This window comes from Neophocaena asiaeorientalis, unplaced genomic scaffold, assembly GCF_003031525.2.
Source record: "Neophocaena asiaeorientalis asiaeorientalis breed wild unplaced genomic scaffold, Neophocaena_asiaeorientalis_V1.1 scaffold449, whole genome shotgun sequence".
Lineage (NCBI taxonomy): Eukaryota > Metazoa > Chordata > Mammalia > Artiodactyla > Phocoenidae > Neophocaena > Neophocaena asiaeorientalis.
This window is the reverse complement of record NW_020175027.1, coordinates 1,759,123-1,775,268: the sequence shown is the minus strand read 5'-3', so window position 1 is coordinate 1,775,268 and position 16,146 is coordinate 1,759,123. Positions and strand designations below refer to the sequence as shown.

General features: G+C 54.3%; 2 protein-coding genes across 3 annotated transcripts; both read left to right on the top strand.

Annotated features, from left to right (window-relative positions):
* Positions 1 to 200: 200 nt before the first annotated feature.
* On the top strand, positions 201 to 11,583 carry ATOSB (atos homolog B). 2 transcript variants are annotated; one of them, XM_024763047.1, is made up of 9 exons: positions 201 to 308; positions 7,428 to 7,571; positions 7,823 to 8,792; positions 8,952 to 9,010; positions 9,202 to 9,307; positions 9,433 to 9,591; positions 9,917 to 9,985; positions 10,069 to 10,244; positions 10,362 to 11,583. In XM_024763047.1, the coding sequence occupies exons 3-9, from the start codon at positions 7,899 to 7,901 to the stop codon at positions 10,513 to 10,515; spliced, it is 1,617 nt and encodes a 538-aa protein (XP_024618815.1). In that variant the 5' UTR covers positions 201 to 308; positions 7,428 to 7,571; positions 7,823 to 7,898; the 3' UTR covers positions 10,516 to 11,583. The 2 variants fall into 2 exon arrangements, with proteins under 2 accessions (XP_024618815.1, XP_024618814.1); XM_024763046.1 differs by lacking the exon at positions 201 to 308 and adding an exon at positions 4,340 to 4,507.
* A 677-nt stretch (positions 11,584 to 12,260) lies between these two features.
* Positions 12,261 to 15,822, top strand: STOML2 (stomatin like 2). Its single transcript, XM_024763005.1, has 10 exons — positions 12,261 to 12,659; positions 12,899 to 13,036; positions 13,506 to 13,605; positions 13,723 to 13,781; positions 13,873 to 13,974; positions 14,120 to 14,254; positions 14,414 to 14,558; positions 14,679 to 14,758; positions 14,992 to 15,120; positions 15,547 to 15,822. The coding sequence occupies exons 1-10, from the start codon at positions 12,477 to 12,479 to the stop codon at positions 15,682 to 15,684; spliced, it is 1,209 nt and encodes a 402-aa protein (XP_024618773.1). The 5' UTR covers positions 12,261 to 12,476; the 3' UTR covers positions 15,685 to 15,822.
* Positions 15,823 to 16,146: the final 324 nt, after the last annotated feature.

Below are 16,146 nucleotides of genomic sequence, written 5' to 3'. Positions count from 1 at the left end.
GGATCAGGGGTGGGACGAGGGACAAGCAGAAATTCAATGGGGAGACGCCGAGAGGAGAAGGGGCGGAGGCCAGGGAGGGGCGGGACCTGGATTACAGGGGAGGAGCCCCAGGATTAAAGAAATTGGGAGAGGGGAGGAGCCAGGGGAAGGTGGGAGGTGGGACAAGGGGGAGGGGGGGTCCCGTCGTTGCGGGGGCGGGGCTCGGACCAAAGGGGCGCGGGTTGCAGGCCGAGGCTGCAGCTAGGGCTGCTGTGTAAATGCCTCAATCCATTACCTCCCCAGGTGCAACGGGACTCACGGAACTACAGGTGTGTGGCGGGGTGCATGTGGAAGAAGGGACAAGGACGGGGGTGCGCTTGGGCAGACATGAGGAGGGGGGGATCACGTTAGGGAAGGAGAGGATCTAGAGAAATGATGGGTGGGGGGGGAGGGAAACAGTTGGGGGAGGAGTTGGGGGCTCAGTGTAGGGGCTAGGAGGTGCATTCTCCAGTAGCCCTTGCGCGGGAGGGGCGGGAGTGCTTTGTGAGGTGGGAAGTACAATGTGAGGGGGTCAGGTCGCTATCACAAGTGGAGAGTTCAGACGACACTTGAGGGGGAGGGGATCTGAAGCGCTTTAAGGGAAAGGGCGGGTGTCGTGTGATGGAGACGGGCTGGTGGTCCGGAGTGTGGGAGGGGCTGTGTGGAGGAAGAAGGGATGGGGCTGTGGGCACTGTGTGAGGGGAAGGGGTTGCAGGTCCCATCTGGGGAGGGAAGAACCCCTAGTGCTTTGAGAAAGTCTGGGGGCATTGTAGAGACTCCGGGAAGATGTTTGTGTACTGTGTTTCAGGAATGAGGGTGTTGGAATTAGGGGGGTGAAGAAGCCAGTCTGTGGTGTTCCCGGCTCATCAGCTCCTAACTCTACCTTCAGGCCTGAGCACTCTTAGAGAGGATCCAGGCCCTACTTGCCACTAGGGCTTGTGTGACTCTCTCAGTATTTGGATCTGTCTGGCTGAGACAGGTTTTTTCCCCTTAGCTGGTGTCCCTGGGGACCCTTCCCCTGCTTCGGTTCCTGTTATCCCCCCACTCTAGTTCCTGTTCCTCCTAGAAGCTTGCCTTGGTCCCTGTCTTCCCCCTCCTCCCCCACTTTGCTCTGCCCTTATGCTCTGGGTGTGCTCATTTCCCACTTCCTTCCTCACCCTGGGGCCTGGCCTGGTCCTTGCCTGTCTAGGAGCTGTGCCCTGCCCCAGACTTCGTACTCCGTGGCCAGAGACCTAAGTAACCAGCAGCAAGGCCCAGACCTTGCCCTCACTACTGCAGAGGTCTCTCCCAACAGCCCCCCAAGTGAATGGTAGACACCTTTTTACCACTTGCCGCAAACTGATTTCCCCACACTTTTCCTTCTCCTGGGTAGGGAACCCTAGGCCCCTCGAAAATTCTGGGCTTCTGTGAGAAGGGGAAATGGTGAGAAGTACTGAAAGTCTATGAGGCATGTTTTGAGAGGTGGGCCACTATTGTCGGCTGAACTTGGGAAGGGATGTGAGGTTCCAGTCTCTGCTGGGGGAGGGAGAGGGAATGGCTCCCCACCCTCCTGGCTTAGAAACTATCAGAACTGAGACTAGGGCCTAGTCCTTGTGGCGGCTCCTCTGGTTCCCTGAGGGGACTTGATGTAGTGCCAGAGCTCTTTTTGCCCCTGGGCAGGCTGGGGGAGGGTGAGAAAGCCCCGTTTTCCACACAGTGGCTGAATGAGTGTGACAGTGTTGCTGAAAGGGGCCCCAAGCCAGTCTCCTCTGGCTGAGAGACTGGCTGGGGAGGGAGGGGGTGCTGAAGCCAGACAAAGCCGTGGGGTAGGGTGGGGTAAAGGAGGGCAGGCTGAAACCTTTGAGGAGGAGCTGATTGCTATGGCAACACAGCTTCCCAGACTGTCTCTCTGAGAGGCGGGCTTAGGGCGGACTCACTCCAGCTTCCTCAAGACTGAGGCATTTGTGTGAGTGGGTGGAGCGTGAAGAGAAAGGGCATCAGTTTGCTGTGCAGAGGCTGGAGTATATAGACTTTCTGCTTCGGTACAGGCAGCAGTGCATTCAGATGCTTGGATCCATCCTCTGAAAATGGATATGAGTGAACAGCAGCCATTAGAATTATAGCAGTATAAGGTCCGAATTGTAGAGGCCCTCAATGTCTATACAAATGCTCATTTTTACAGATTTGGAAATTAACAAAGAGACTGAGATTTTCTCCAGGTCTCACAGTGAGAGAGCAGGTGTTAGGATCCAGGTCTCCTGATTGCTCTTTACTCAGCCCAGGGCTCATTGTTTCTTTCAGCCAGTGTTTATTGAGCACCTATTATGTGCCAGGCACTGATGCTGATTCTGGGAATACCAGCATGAACAAAATGGACGAAGTTGCTGTTCTCATGGAGCTTCCATTCTAATAGGGGGAGAAATAAATGTGTGTGTGGCTGGGAAGGGAGAGAAAGAGGGGAGAGGGAGGGGGAAGGGGAAAGAGGGAGAAGTGTCAGCTGGTGATAACTGTTATGAAAAAAATAAAGCAGGGTAAGAATTTAAGGCAGCTAGGTAAAGCCTCTTGATTGTACCATGCTGCTTGCTTTCCCAGTACACACTGAGGCCTAGAACATCTTTGATCCTTCCCCCTGAACTTCTGCCCCCTGACTTTTGCAAATAACTAAGGCCTGGACCTATGGTAGTGGCAGTTAGATAGAACAAGGTGGGGTCACCAAGGAATTACTCCTTTCCTACAGTGTTCTTTGTCTACCTGTCTTCCCAGTAAGCTTTTACTAAGGCAAGTGGGCTTTTACATTGGTACTCTGCAATTTTGTTCAGGGTGTTGAAAATTTCCTAAATCCCGTTCCTTAGAATTAGGGAACCAGCAAGGAAGTCAGTCCACGGCAACTGGGTTCTTTTTCAGCGTTTTTCCCCTGGTCTGAGGTAAGGAGAAAGGAGGCTAGAGGAACTGTTACTTGGTTGTCCTTCCTAAGTCTAGGGCACAGGGAGGAAGTAGGGGAGGAGAGCCTCATTTTACTGTCCAGTGACAACCTCAGGGCCCTTAGGGCCCACCACTACAAGCAAGGTAGAAACAAGGACCTTGGGGCTTCTGTGGCTTCTGAACTATAAAAGAATGCACTCCCGCTCTTCTGGAGGCACAGCCAGGGAGCCTGCCCTGGCTGATGCTAATTCTCTAGGGTCTCAGTTTGAGTCTTTCCTCTTTTGGCTCTGGTGTTTGCCTCTTGTTTTGTGGGAGACCTGAGTCTTAGAAACCTCTTAAGCTCCAAACTGTCTGACTTCACAAGTGCAGAGGGAAAGGTAGGCAGGACTGTTTATTTTCTTAGCTTGCCCGTAGATCAGCCCCTCTAAAAAGTGTCTTTTAATGTCTAATCCTTGCAAAGGTTTCCATCCTGGTCATTTAAAGGGTAAGAGAATAAGAATTAGGAATGCTGGTTCTGCTGCCACTTAATTTGGTTGGGTCTGGGCTGGGCTTGGGGCCCAGTGACTCAGGGGGAGGGTGGGGAGTTTCGAGGGAGCTGTGAGTCATGGGGGTGAGCTCTGTCAGAAGAGTTGGGCATATTTCCCCCTACTCTGGGCAGGAGCCTTCCTATCCCACTTCTTCCCCTGGGTGCTCTGCCTCCTTGAACAGGGGCTGATGAATAGAAAGAGTGCAGAAGGGCTGAAGCAGCCTGATCTCAGAATGGAAGTTTAGAGGCACAAAGGATGATGTCTAGTTCCTGAATTAAAAGGTATCCCTATCTCGGGAGCCCTTGGGGCCCCTCTAATGAAGGCAAAAGAACATCAATATAGAGTAAGAGAGGAACAATACTATTTCTCAGTGGAAAGAGATGAGATCCCACTTCAAGACCTTTTCATCTGCCCTGGCACGAAGGAAGCTTCCTGGGATTCAACAGCCCTCTGGTCTCTGGACCTCTGGTTTGCAAGGCATGGAGAGATGAACGGGAGTGGGGATATTTGGGATCTGGTGTTGAAAGAGCAAGCTGACTTTGGGGATTGTCGAACTTTGCCTGTGAACGCCCTAGGTTGTCCTACTGACCCGCCTCTGAAGAGGAAGGGAGGGGTGAAAAGTGGGAGGCCTACGTCTTTCAAAGGGTTAAAAGGCAGGGCTGAGAGCTGCTTTGGACTCCTGCAACTGAGAGGTTAAGGAGATGGGCGGGGCGACCCTATGTAGGCCGGCCCCCCCCCGTGGACCAATGGGCTTGCGTCTCTTGGAGGGGGCGTGCCTCACGCTTGAGGTCGTGGGGAGGCTGGCCTCCTTTAGGCCAATTAGCATGGTCGCTGCCCATGGGGGGCGGAGGGTGAGGGGGGTCGGCGGGCGCCAGGGCTCGCTAGTGTTGCACACGAAGCTGAACAGAGAAGATCCTAACAGAGCAGGGCTCAGGCTGAGCCACCCTTTGTCTGGGTTGGGGGCCCGTGGTGGGGAGGATCGGGCATTCGAGGGGAGGGACCGGGACGGGACGGAAGGGCCTGGAGCAGCGGCGCCGCGGCGGAGCCAGTCTGGGAACGGGGTGAGTTTGTGCTAGGGGGAAATAGCAAATCTCCGAAGCTCCAGTAGGGAATGGGGCCTGTCCCAGGCTGTGGGGAGGAGGGGGGAGAGAAAGGACCTGGGAGGCTAAGCAGGGGGTGGGGGGGATCGGTCAGAACAAGGAGTCCTGGAGCCGGGGTGCTGGGGTGAGTCTACTGGGCTCATTTTGGAGGAGGTGCTAAGATTTGCTTCCTCTCCACGGAGGGTGGAGGGCTCTAGGCCAGAGAGAGAGGCAAGGGGTTGGTGAGAGGGCAGAGGTTAACCTTTCTACCCACAGTAGTGGTCCATGGGAACAGCCCCCGTAGCTAGTGTAGACGTGTGCAGGTACAAAATGTAGAGCAGCGGGCAGCAGTTCCTTCTGAATGGCGTGAAGGTGAAAAGCACATGGAGAGGAATTCTCCTTCCGGCCACCTTCCTTGATCAGCGTAGAAATGGATATCTTTAATACTGAAGGGGAGAGTGAGCCTGGCAGCTCAACACCCACCTACCCCACCTCCCAGGCCTAGCAGGTGTCTGAGGGTACAGACCCCGTGGTATTCTGGGACTTGTTGTTTTTGCTGGCCTTGCTCCCTTGGTATGTTGGGAGCTGTAGTCCTTGCCAGCCACAGCCTGGCACAGATGTTTGACGCCAGCTGCTGCCCACCCCCTGCACAGAGTGAGATTTGGCCTACCCTGCCCCTCCCCTGCCAAGTCCTGCCCCATGAGTCAGCTTGAAGCCATGGTCTAGAGCCAGACTGGCTGGGTGGCAGGAAAGTGAGTCTTAGAGATTTTCATTGACAGGGCAGGAACTGAGAGGGCTCTGGGGTAATGAGCAGGTGCCAGCCATGCTGGAGTCAAGTAGGGCATCATGTCATCACCTGGCTTCCCCAGGGCAAGGGCTCAAGAGGTCAACTGGGATGATGGGATGACTTAGGGGTGGGAGTGCTAAGGAAAAGGCCCTTCCTGAATCTGTATAGCATGGGTAGAGGAAAGGAGGGAAGAGATTAGTACAGGTCGTACCCTCTGACAATGCTGCCATTGGCGTTCTGCCCTTTCCAGACGCCCCACCCACCACAGGGAACCAGAATTTTCTTAGGGCTTCCAGTTCTAATGAGAACTTGGTGAAATAGGATAGTGTAGGATAGTGCAGTGATGGGAACTTGGTGTAGGAGAGTTTTCCAGTCCCTGGATGCAAAGCTCCCCTTTCTCCCTGCATCCCACCCCCATCTTTAATTTATTTTATTTATTTATTTTTGGCGGCGCTGGGTCTTCATTGCTGCACGTGGGCTTTCTCTAGTTGCGCGAGCGGAGGCTCGGGCTTCTCATTGCAGTGGCTTCTCTTGTTACGGAGCACAGGCTCTAGGCATGTGGGCTTTGGTAGTTGTGGCACACGGGCTTAGTAGTTGTGGCTCGCGGACTCTAGAGCGCAGGCTCAGTAGTTGTGGCGCACGGGCTTAGTTGCTCCGTGGCATGTGGAATCTTCCCGGACCAGGGCATGAACCTGTGTCCCTCGCATTGGTGGGCAGATTCTTAACCACTGTGCCACCAGGGAAGCCCCCCACCCCCATCTTTGTTGTTGCTGATTTTCCCTATACAGTTAATCTCCCTGCTTCTCTCATATTCTGGGAGTTTTTCTCTGCACTGTCAGGACTGCTGCCCAGATCTCTGGGACTTGCATTTTACTCTTTTGAGCCCTGCTATGTGCTTACCCCTGTGCTTGGAGTTGGGCAGAGGAGTGAAGTACAAACCTATCCTCAAGAACCCTATGGTCAGTCTACAAGATGTCTTACCCGCAGGAGCAAACAAAGCTGTCAGTGGGTTACAGGAGATAATGGTACTGCTATAGGTGAGGTCTCAGAAGAGACAGACATTTATGGTCCAGGGTGGCCGTAGTAGGCTTTATGGAGAGGATGGCATTTGGCCTAGCCAAGGAAGGTTAAGACTCCGGTAGGCATAAGGGGACATTCCTTGGATGAGAAAGGGTTTTGTGGATAGCAGGCAGCACAGGCTACTGACCAAAGGATAAGCTTGATCCTGGGGGCAATGTTTTCTCCCATGAAGGAAGATGGCCTTCAACTGGACATCCCCTCACGCAATATGGACTCCTGAGGGTGGACTAGTCAGTGAAGACCATCTTGTACCCTGACAGAAAAGCAGTGGTTTTGGTTTTTGGGTGTTGGATGTGTTGGGGAGGAGTGGCGAGGTACTCCTGCTCTCTGACTGTCACTGTCTTATCACTAGTTTGCAGGGCCTAGGTAGGGGGAGGGGTAGGCCCTGGGAAGTGCCTTCTAGCAGTGCTTCCTCCCCCACCCTGCCCCCTCTAGACTTGTTTTTGGTTAGATTTGTTGCTTCCTGTTAAAGGGACAGACTTCTGGGGCCAATTGGGAGTTTAATGCTGAAGGGCCCACTTTGAGCTGACCTGAAGTTTGTACTTCTAAGGAGCGCTGTTGGGGATGTAAGTTTCTGTAAGACTTCTGCCCTTAGGGTTATGGGATGGCACTTGTCCCTTTAGAGATAGGTATGTGGGAAGGAGTTGTGCAACTCAGTGGCCTTGACTAGGAGAGTTGAATTCTTGCTTTGGCCACCTCTCAGTTGGCATGGTCTCTTGGATCTTGGGGTATCTCATCCCCCCTCTCATTCAGGGCAGGAGTCCCCTAGCTGGTGGCCCTGATAAGTAGTTATCCTGCCTCAACTTACTTGTCACATCCTTATTACAATGAGCTAAGACCTGCCTCTCTGTAACTCCTTGTGTAGCCCAGTTCTGCCCTCTGGGCCCTGGATCCCAAGACTGCCCCTTCTGTTTCTGAAGGGCTCCTCATACTGGAGGAGGATGTCCTGGCGTATACTCTGTTAGCTGACAGTTGGAGAGCAGCCTTACTGCTGGCTCCAGAGATCCTGGCTTATGTCTGTTTTTCTCTCCTCAGGGTCCAGCTGAGCCTAGGAGCTGCACGGAATGGTGGCAGTCACCTCGCCAGTGCAGCAGGCATGGACCAGACTGCCAGCTAGGAGAGCAAGGCATCAGTCAGGAAGAGGGAACACACAGCTAGGCTTAAGGCCTCTTTATCGGGGTGAGTGCCAAGGAGAGGGAGGAGGAGCAGGTACAGTTAGAAACCTGAGCTAAATGTGTCACCTTCTCAGAAGTTCTGCGAGTGGCCTTTATATTCCATTAGTCCATCTGAAGGTATTAGATTGGGACACCTTCGCCCCCAGGAACCTCACAAGCTCACCTCTTCAGTCCAGGGGAGGATCTGAAATTCACCTGGGAGGGAGATGATTCACTGATTGCCCTGACCATCTTTTCTTCTCTTCTCTTGCACAGATGTCCCCAGGCCCCCCAGCCCAGGCCCAGCATAAAGGCTCTGGGGGGGGTCCCCCCTGACCCAAGGGGGGGCTTCATGCGCCACGTGCAGGCGGAGCCGTCTCCATCCTCAGAGCCAGAGGCTGGCCCTTCACAGCCTGCAGTCAGGCAGGGGGCCCTCCAGGGTGGCCTGCTCATGGGCTACAGCCCGGCGGGGGGGGCAACATCCCCCGGGGTCTACCAGGTATCCATCTTTTCCCCTCCAGCTGGTGCCTCCGAGCCTCATAGGGCCCTGAAACGGCCAGCCCCACCCACTGAGGGTCCCCGGGAGCTGAAGAGAGGCCCTGGGCTGGGGGCCAAAGAGGGAGTACCCCCTGAAGAACCACCTAGTCTGGGGCTATTGGGCCCAGAGGGACTGGGGCTGGGACTGGGCGTGGCCAGCCAACATTTCTGCCATCATGGCCTCTGTGTTGTGGAACAGGGAGGTAGCTCCACCTCACCTTGGACTTCAGGGGCCCGGAGTCCCCCCTGGCCCCCATCAAATGCTTCCTGCAGTACTTTGCACACCAGAGACTGGGCTTCCCCACATCCTGGGGGACAGGGGTCCCTGGGGGAGTCCCCAGGGCCAGCCCCTCCAGGCCAGCTGCACACACTTGACACTGATTTGCACAGTCTTGCACAAATAGGGGGTAAGAGCCTAGTGGCTGGCGTGGGCAATGGGGGCAGCCCCTGGCCTAGGGAGTCCCCTGGCACTGCCAATGGGCACAGCCCCGAGCACACACCCCCTGGCCCTGGACCTCCAGGCCCCTGTCCCACCAAGCGAAGGCTGCTTCCAGCTGGAGAAGCCCCGGATGTCAGCTCTGAGGATGAAGGGCCAGCCCTTCGGAGGCGCCGGGGAACCCTGGGCCACCCTCCTGCTGCCAACAGTTCTGATGCCAAAGCCACACCCTTCTGGAGCCACCTGCTGCCTGGGCCCAAGGAGCCTGTGCTGGTAAGCCAGGAGAGGACGTGGTCTGCTCTTAAGTGGACATCTGTGTGAGGAAAGGTGATGGGCTTGGGAGGTTGTTCCTATGAGAGCTTGTGATGAGCCCCTGCTCCAAACATACCTGGCCTCCACCCAATCTCTGTCCCTAATCTTTCCTCTCCATAGGACCCAACAGACTGCAGTCCCATGGGGCGGAGGCTGAAAGGTGCCTGTCGCCTGAAGCTGTAAGTGACCAGCTTCTCCCTCTGCCCCTCCCTGAAAATGGGGCAGATGTCTGTAATTCTTTTTCCAACCCCAAGGTGGGGGACCTCAGGGAAGGAGCCCTAGGTAGTAGCAAATTGTGGGGCCCAAGGACAGTAGCAAGCGTAGCAGAATACCTCAAGCCAACCCACTTGTGTGTCCCCTCCCCTACCAGGAGCTCCCTTCGAAGCCTCCGGAAGAGGCCAGGCCTGCTGAGCACCCCCAGTGCCTCCCCTGTTCCTACCCCCGCCATCAGCCGTACCCTGTTGGGCAACTTTGAGGTAGTTCCCCTTGGGTTCCTTGATTGGTGGATCTTGCGGGAAGGGATGGTGGTGTGTGTGGCTTGGATGGGTAAGGAAAACAGCTAGCATCTGTCTCACAATATGTTTTCCCACCCCATCCCCAGGAATCATTGCTGCGAGGACGCTTTGCACCATCTGGCCACATTGAGGGCTTCACAGCAGAGATTGGAGCTAGTGGATCCTACTGCCCTCAGCATGTCACGCTGCCTGTCACTGTCACCTTCTTTGATGTTTCTGAGCAAAATGCCCCGGCTCCCTTCCTGGTATGACCTGACCTAAATCCAAAGTTAGCTCATGAGGGGCATGAGGGGTTGGGGGCAGGGGGTATTCTTTTTTTTTTTCTTAACTGACAAAGCAAAAGACTTTATTGGGAAGGGCACCCTGGGCAGAGACCAGCAGAGTTAGGGAACCCAGGAGAACTGCTCTGGAAGTATTCTTTAGATGTTCTCGCCTAAGAGTCAGAGCCAGGTGGGGAGAACTCTAGTGTAGGGCAGGGGCCAGGTCCCAGAATGAGAGATTGTGGAGATGGGTGAGTGTTCAGGGATCTCCCAGACCCTACTTTGTCTGATGGCTCCATGGCCTTCCCAGGGCGTCGTGGACCTGAACCCCCTGGGGAGGAAGGGTTACAGCGTGCCCAAGGTGGGCACCATCCAAGTGGTGAGTTTTCCCTGAGGGGGAGTGGGAGTGGGGACAGGAAAACATCCCCGAGACCCTACCAACCTTGCCCTTCCTGTCCCCAGACCTTATTTAACCCCAACCAGACTGTGGTGAAGATGTTCCTCGTGACCTTTGACTTCTCGGACATGCCTGCTGCCCACATGACCTTCCTGCGTCATCGCCTCTTTTTGGTGCCTGTGGGTGAGGAGGGAAATGCTAGCCCCACCCGCTGCCTCCTCTGCTACTTGTTGCACCTCAGGTGAGGACAGGGCCCTGGATATCCTTTCCACAACCCAGGCATGTCCTCCCTGAATAGCATCTCTCCTTGCTTGTCTACAGTCTGGGGTCTTACTTTGATCACCCTGTCCTCCCCCAGGTTCCGGAGCTCCCGCTCAGGCCGCTTAAGCCTGCATGGAGACATCCGCCTGCTTTTTTCCCGCCGGAGCCTGGAACTGGACACAGGGCTCCCCTACGAACTGCAGGCTGTGACTGAGGCCCCTCACAATCCACGTTATTCACCTTTGCCCTGATTGTCAGTGCCCTGAACCCATGTGGGCCAAGGACCTGCCCATCCTGCTCCATCCTGGACAGAGCAAACACGTGGAGAGGTGCGAGAGACCCTTCAGGCTTGAATTAAAGCCCTCACCACGCTCATGCCCAAACTGATTATTTGGGTGTTTAAAGCTTCTGATCTTACCACACTCTGCCCTACTCTGGGTACTCCACGTGCCTGCCCCCTCCCTTGGATTTCCCAGGCCAGCTGCGGTAGTGGGGAGGAACTGGAGCTACCCTGAGGTTGTCCTAAGTTCCCAGGCAAGTCATGCCAGCGTTGCCTCCCTGTCCTGGGCAGGGGCCACTTATTATTTTATTTATTTTAATTTATAATTTATTCAAATTGGATTGCCTTGGTAACGTCCCAAACCTGATAATTGGCATTGCCCCTCCTCCTTTCCCACTCTCAGATATTGCTCCAACCTCAGGAGTTGAAGAGGCTGATATGGGGGCTGTAGGAGAACTGCTCTCCCTCAGCTGAGAGCAGAGAAGTATTCCGGAAGGACTGAGTCACCAGCCAAAGACTCAGCTTCCCCTGTCCTTCCTTATTCCTTTCACTTCCCCGACCCTCTCACCTCTCTCTGAAGGCCAACTTGTGTGTGTGTGTGTGTCTGTGTACGTGTATGTGTGTGAGAGAGAGAGCATGCGTGCAGGCACACACACACAGGTGTCAACCACACCTCATCTAGGACTTCAGACTCTGGTTGTCCCTCTCCTTCTGCCTGTGTCTCCTTGCTTTGGGGTCCTGACTGAGGAAGGTGTTCAGGGGACAGAGTCAGGGCCAAGGACTGGGGTGCCTCCTCTCACCTGGCCAGACTCTGACCCACCTACCTCAGTTGGGGTGAGGGGCACCCCTCAAACTCAGTCATGTAGTTATCAACTACCCCATTCCCCACTCTAGACTCTGACCTAGCCTTAGCCCTGATACCTGGGGCTGGGCTGAGGGGAACAAGCATTTGCTAAAACTTGAAAAAAAAAAACAGGAAAAAATTGTACCTGGTACTTTTTTAAAAAAAAAAAGAAAGAAAGAATAAATTCTTGTTTGAAACTTGAACTAAGCCTTCCTTTTTCTGTTCGGGAGAGCATGGGGATGGGGATGGAGAGCCTAACTAGAGCTGGGACTCTGCCCTTTCCCCAGGAAAAAGGCCTGAGGCAGGGAAGTCTTAGGGGAGGCCCCATGATTCTTAGGGTCTGGTCTTGCCCCTTTCACATAATGGGGTGGTGTGGTGGGGAAGGTTCTGCTGTAAAAGCTGAACTCTGAATGCGGATCTGGATTCTTACACTGGTTCTGTTGACGATTTTAGCTCCTCTGAGCTTCAGTGCTCTGATATGTAAAATGAGGGTGACTGTGCAAGTCTCCTAATGCATGTGACAGAGCATCGGAGATGTGTGCAGGGTGACATGCTCCAGAGAAGGCTGAATGTTGGGGCTGTGTGCCGGACTCTGTATGCGAGGGAACCTGGCCTGATAGACCCTGACGGGGTAGAGGAAGAAAAAGCTATGATGCCTTGGGAAAGGAGGGGAGGGGGAAACCTCAGTCCAATCACCGGGCAATATTAGGCCCAGTCACCATGGTAACGGGAACGGGGTCGGTCCCCAGTGGGAGGGCTGGGTACAGCACAGCAGGACTACCAGAGAATGTCACTATGGCAACCACGGCAATGAGTCAGCTCCAATAGCTCGTCGCTATGGTGAAAGATGGCGATTATACGCTCAGAAGGGTAAACTGAGTCTCCAGTGGGGATAAAGAATTCTGTGGGAAGCTTTTCTGGGACACCTGCACGCGAAAAGTAGCCTCCATTTGGTCACCGTGTTCGAGATCTTGGGCTTGAACAGCGAGAACAAGAAAAAGCTCCAGCCTTGAGCCCTCTCTAGAAAGTCTGCGTCTCCCAGCAAGCAACTTGATGCACGCTTCTGCCGAGTAACGCTGATTGGCTGAATGTGGAAGAGGGAAGGGAAGGCCGGAAGTACATCCGGGGGAGTGGAAATACGGGAGGAAAGGCTCAGGTCCGGGCATCTAGAGCGACCGCTCTGCTCCGCGTCTCGTTGGTTCCGGAGGCTGCTGTGGCAGTGTGAAATGCTGGCGCGCTCGGTGCGGGCGTCTGGGGCCCTTTTGCTGAGGGTGAGTGCAAGGCATCCTTTTCTAAGGGTCGGGCCAGAGATCACCTGGGTTTTCAACTGGGAAGGGGCCAGATTCTAAGTGTGGGGAGAGAACTGGGATCGGAGGTTATGGTACTCGCCTGAGTTCCTTTCCGAGAACCCTTTACGGTCGCGGTTTAGGGACATGCCTCCGGGACAGGCACCGAGAGGGGCGGGGTGCCCGGCCGACTGGGTCTCTGCTGATCCTCGTCTTCCCTTTAGGGCTCCGTGCAGGCTTCTGGCCGCGCTGCGCGCCGCGCCTCCTCTGGATTGCCCCGAAACACCGTGGTGCTGTTTGTGCCGCAGCAGGAGGCTTGGGTGGTGGAGCGAATGGGCCGATTCCACCGCATCTTGGAGCCTGTGAGAACCTCTTCTGCCCACCCCGGGCCAGCCTGAATCCCAATTCCCTCACGACATGGGGGAATGGGGTGAGACCTCGTTGGGGCCTGCCTTCATCTTTGGCTTCTGACACCCCAGGCCAGACCTGGCAGGGCCCAGACTGCTGACGGTCATACCCATCTTACCACCTTTTCCCATTGCGCTAGCATCCCACAGGCCCCACATTAGGAATCTCTTCTATTAATCCTCTCAGCTCCACCTGTCTGCATGGAAAAGGCTACACTGCTGGCTCCCATCTCCTTGACTGTCCCTTCCATTCAGAGATCCAGCCTTACATTCCTATCCTTACATTCTTACGTACCGGTGACACCCCAAGCCTTCTGTTTTTCTGGGCAGAATCTATGTTGATTCCCTACCCACTCCAGGCCTCGCTTCGATCTCAACCCTACAGCCCCCCATCCTTCTGAAGACCTGTAACTCCTCTTCCCAGGGCTTGAACATCCTCATCCCTGTGTTAGACCGGATCCGATATGTGCAGAGTCTCAAGGAAATTGTCATCAACGTGCCTGAGCAGTCTGCCGTGACTCTTGGTGAGGAGTGCGGGGTGACATGGGTGCTCTGAGGCCATTAGGATGTGGTTGCAGGAGAAAGAGCTGATTGGGACCTGGAGGCCTGACCTCCTTTCTCTCCTGCTCCTGCACCTACAGACAATGTAACTCTGCAAATCGATGGAGTCCTTTACCTGCGCATCATGGACCCTTACAAGGTATCTGTCCTCTGCTTTATTCAGCTCCTGAGTTGCTCTCCTCACTAAAATCCTGCATGCAAGCTACTGACACTGTCCATGCCCCTTTCAGGCAAGCTATGGTGTGGAGGACCCTGAGTATGCTGTCACCCAGCTAGCTCAGACAACCATGAGATCAGAGCTCGGCAAACTCTCTCTGGACAAAGTCTTCCGGGTAAGGGGATCTGAGCCAGAGTTAGGGTTTGAAGACACATACCTGGCACTCTCAGTCCTTTCTGGGGATCAGTTCCGGGACCTTCTCGGTTTAGCCCCCTGAAGGTTGGGTTGAGGCCATGGAGCTTACACCTCTCTTCCTCCAGGAGCGGGAGTCCCTGAATGCTAACATCGTGGATGCTATCAACCAGGCTGCTGACTGCTGGGGCATCCGCTGCCTCCGTTATGAGATCAAGGATATCCATGTGCCACCCCGGGTGAAAGAGTCCATGCAGATGCAGGTGGGGGCCAGAGAGGGATGAGGTGGAGTACTTCAGGATGCTCCAGTTGCATAGGGACCTGGACTCCCTTTCCTGTTGTGATGGGTACAATTGCAGGTCTGTGTAAGAGTTTACTTTTACTCTGGTTTTTTGTTGATGGGGCTTGCTGGGGGCTTCTAGGTGGAGGCAGAGCGGCGGAAACGGGCCACAGTTCTAGAGTCTGAGGGGACTCGAGAGTCGGCCATCAACGTGGCAGAGGGGAAGAAGCAGGCACAGATCCTGGCCTCTGAGGCAGAAAAGGCTGAACAAATAAATCAGGCAGCAGGTCAGCAGAGGGTAGAGGCTGAGTGATGAACAGGGTATGGGTCTTTGAGGCTTGGTACTGGGACAGGAGCTTTTGGGGTACCCTGACCTCATAGGTTAAGCTCTGTCTCTTTTCTTCCAGGAGAGGCCAGTGCAGTTCTGGCCAAGGCCAAGGCTAAAGCTGAAGCTATTCGCATCCTGGCTGCAGCTCTGACACAACATGTGAGAGACCCCCTAGGTGGGATTGGGGATCAGGAATTGGCAGTAGAAGAGGTTCTCTTATCTACCCTTGGGAGAAATTCCTGCCTTTTTGGTTCCATTGAGCCACATTACATGATCTCTTGTATTGTGATCTGCATATCCTCTTTCTAGGAACCTGATTTCTCTCCACTTCCTTTCCTCCCCCCCCCATCCAAGTCTGTGATCTCTGATTTTTATCTTCCCTGTGGCCACAGAATGGAGATGCAGCAGCCTCACTGACTGTGGCTGAACAGTATGTCAGCGCATTCTCTAAACTGGCGAAGGACTCCAACACTATCCTGCTGCCCTCCAACCCTGGCGACGTCACCAGTATGGTGGCTCAGGTTAGAGTACCCTGAAGACCCAGCATAGAGCACCAGTGCCAGAGACTGAGACGCTACCACCACCACCATCACTTTCCCCATCGAGTCCTCTAGAGTGCCCTGAGACCTACATCTCTCTTCATCCCCTGAACGAGACACCCCCAGTCATCCCTAGCAATAGGGAACCTCTTGAGACATTTTTTTTTTTTTTTTTTTTTTTTTTTTTTTTGCAGATGCCTGTATTCGTATTTTGAGGGTGACCCTGCTCTGGTAGTTTGTAACATTCCTAGAACCGACTCCAAAGCTTTTAAGACTGAGGCTTGAGAGAGAGAAAGGAAAAACAAGCTTACTGGCCCTGGCTCTACCTTCTTCCTTTGAGCCGTTGGTGGGTTGGGCTATGCCTTCTGCCATGTGTCATCATGGCTCTCTCTCTGTCCCTCTCCTCAGGCCATGGGTGTGTATGGGGCCCTCACCAAAGCCCCGGTGCCAGGAGCCCAGGACTCAGTCTCCAGCAGGAGCAGCAGAGATGTCCAGAGCACAGATGCAAGTCTTGATGAGGAACTTGATCGAGTCAAGCTGAGTTAATGGAGCTGGGCTTGGTCAGGGAGGCTGGGGACAGGGAAGCAGCACTCCCAGATTCTGGCTCTAGCCTCCCTGCCAAGATTTTGGTTATTATTTTTTTATTTGAACTTTAATCATGTAATAAACTCATCAATGGCAAACCAAAACTGTCCTCTTTGATTGGGGAATGAAGTTGGGAGAGTCACCAGTGTTCTCCTTGGATGACCACTGCCACCTCCAGTCCTGTCAGGTCTTGGGAACTGATTCCTCCATGAGCAAGATTAAATGTCATGTAAAGTGAAATCATCCTGCCTGTCTTCAGGAGAAGCTGTGGGATACAGTGGAAGGATTAAACCACATGTCTACTGAACTGCCAGCTGGGGAGTGTAGTCCCCCCTCTTGCTAAGTATAGGGCTGTGAATTTGAGCAGGTGTTGGTGTTTTTTTTAATGGGATAGAGGACTGTCCTGGTAGAGTAGTGCTCAAA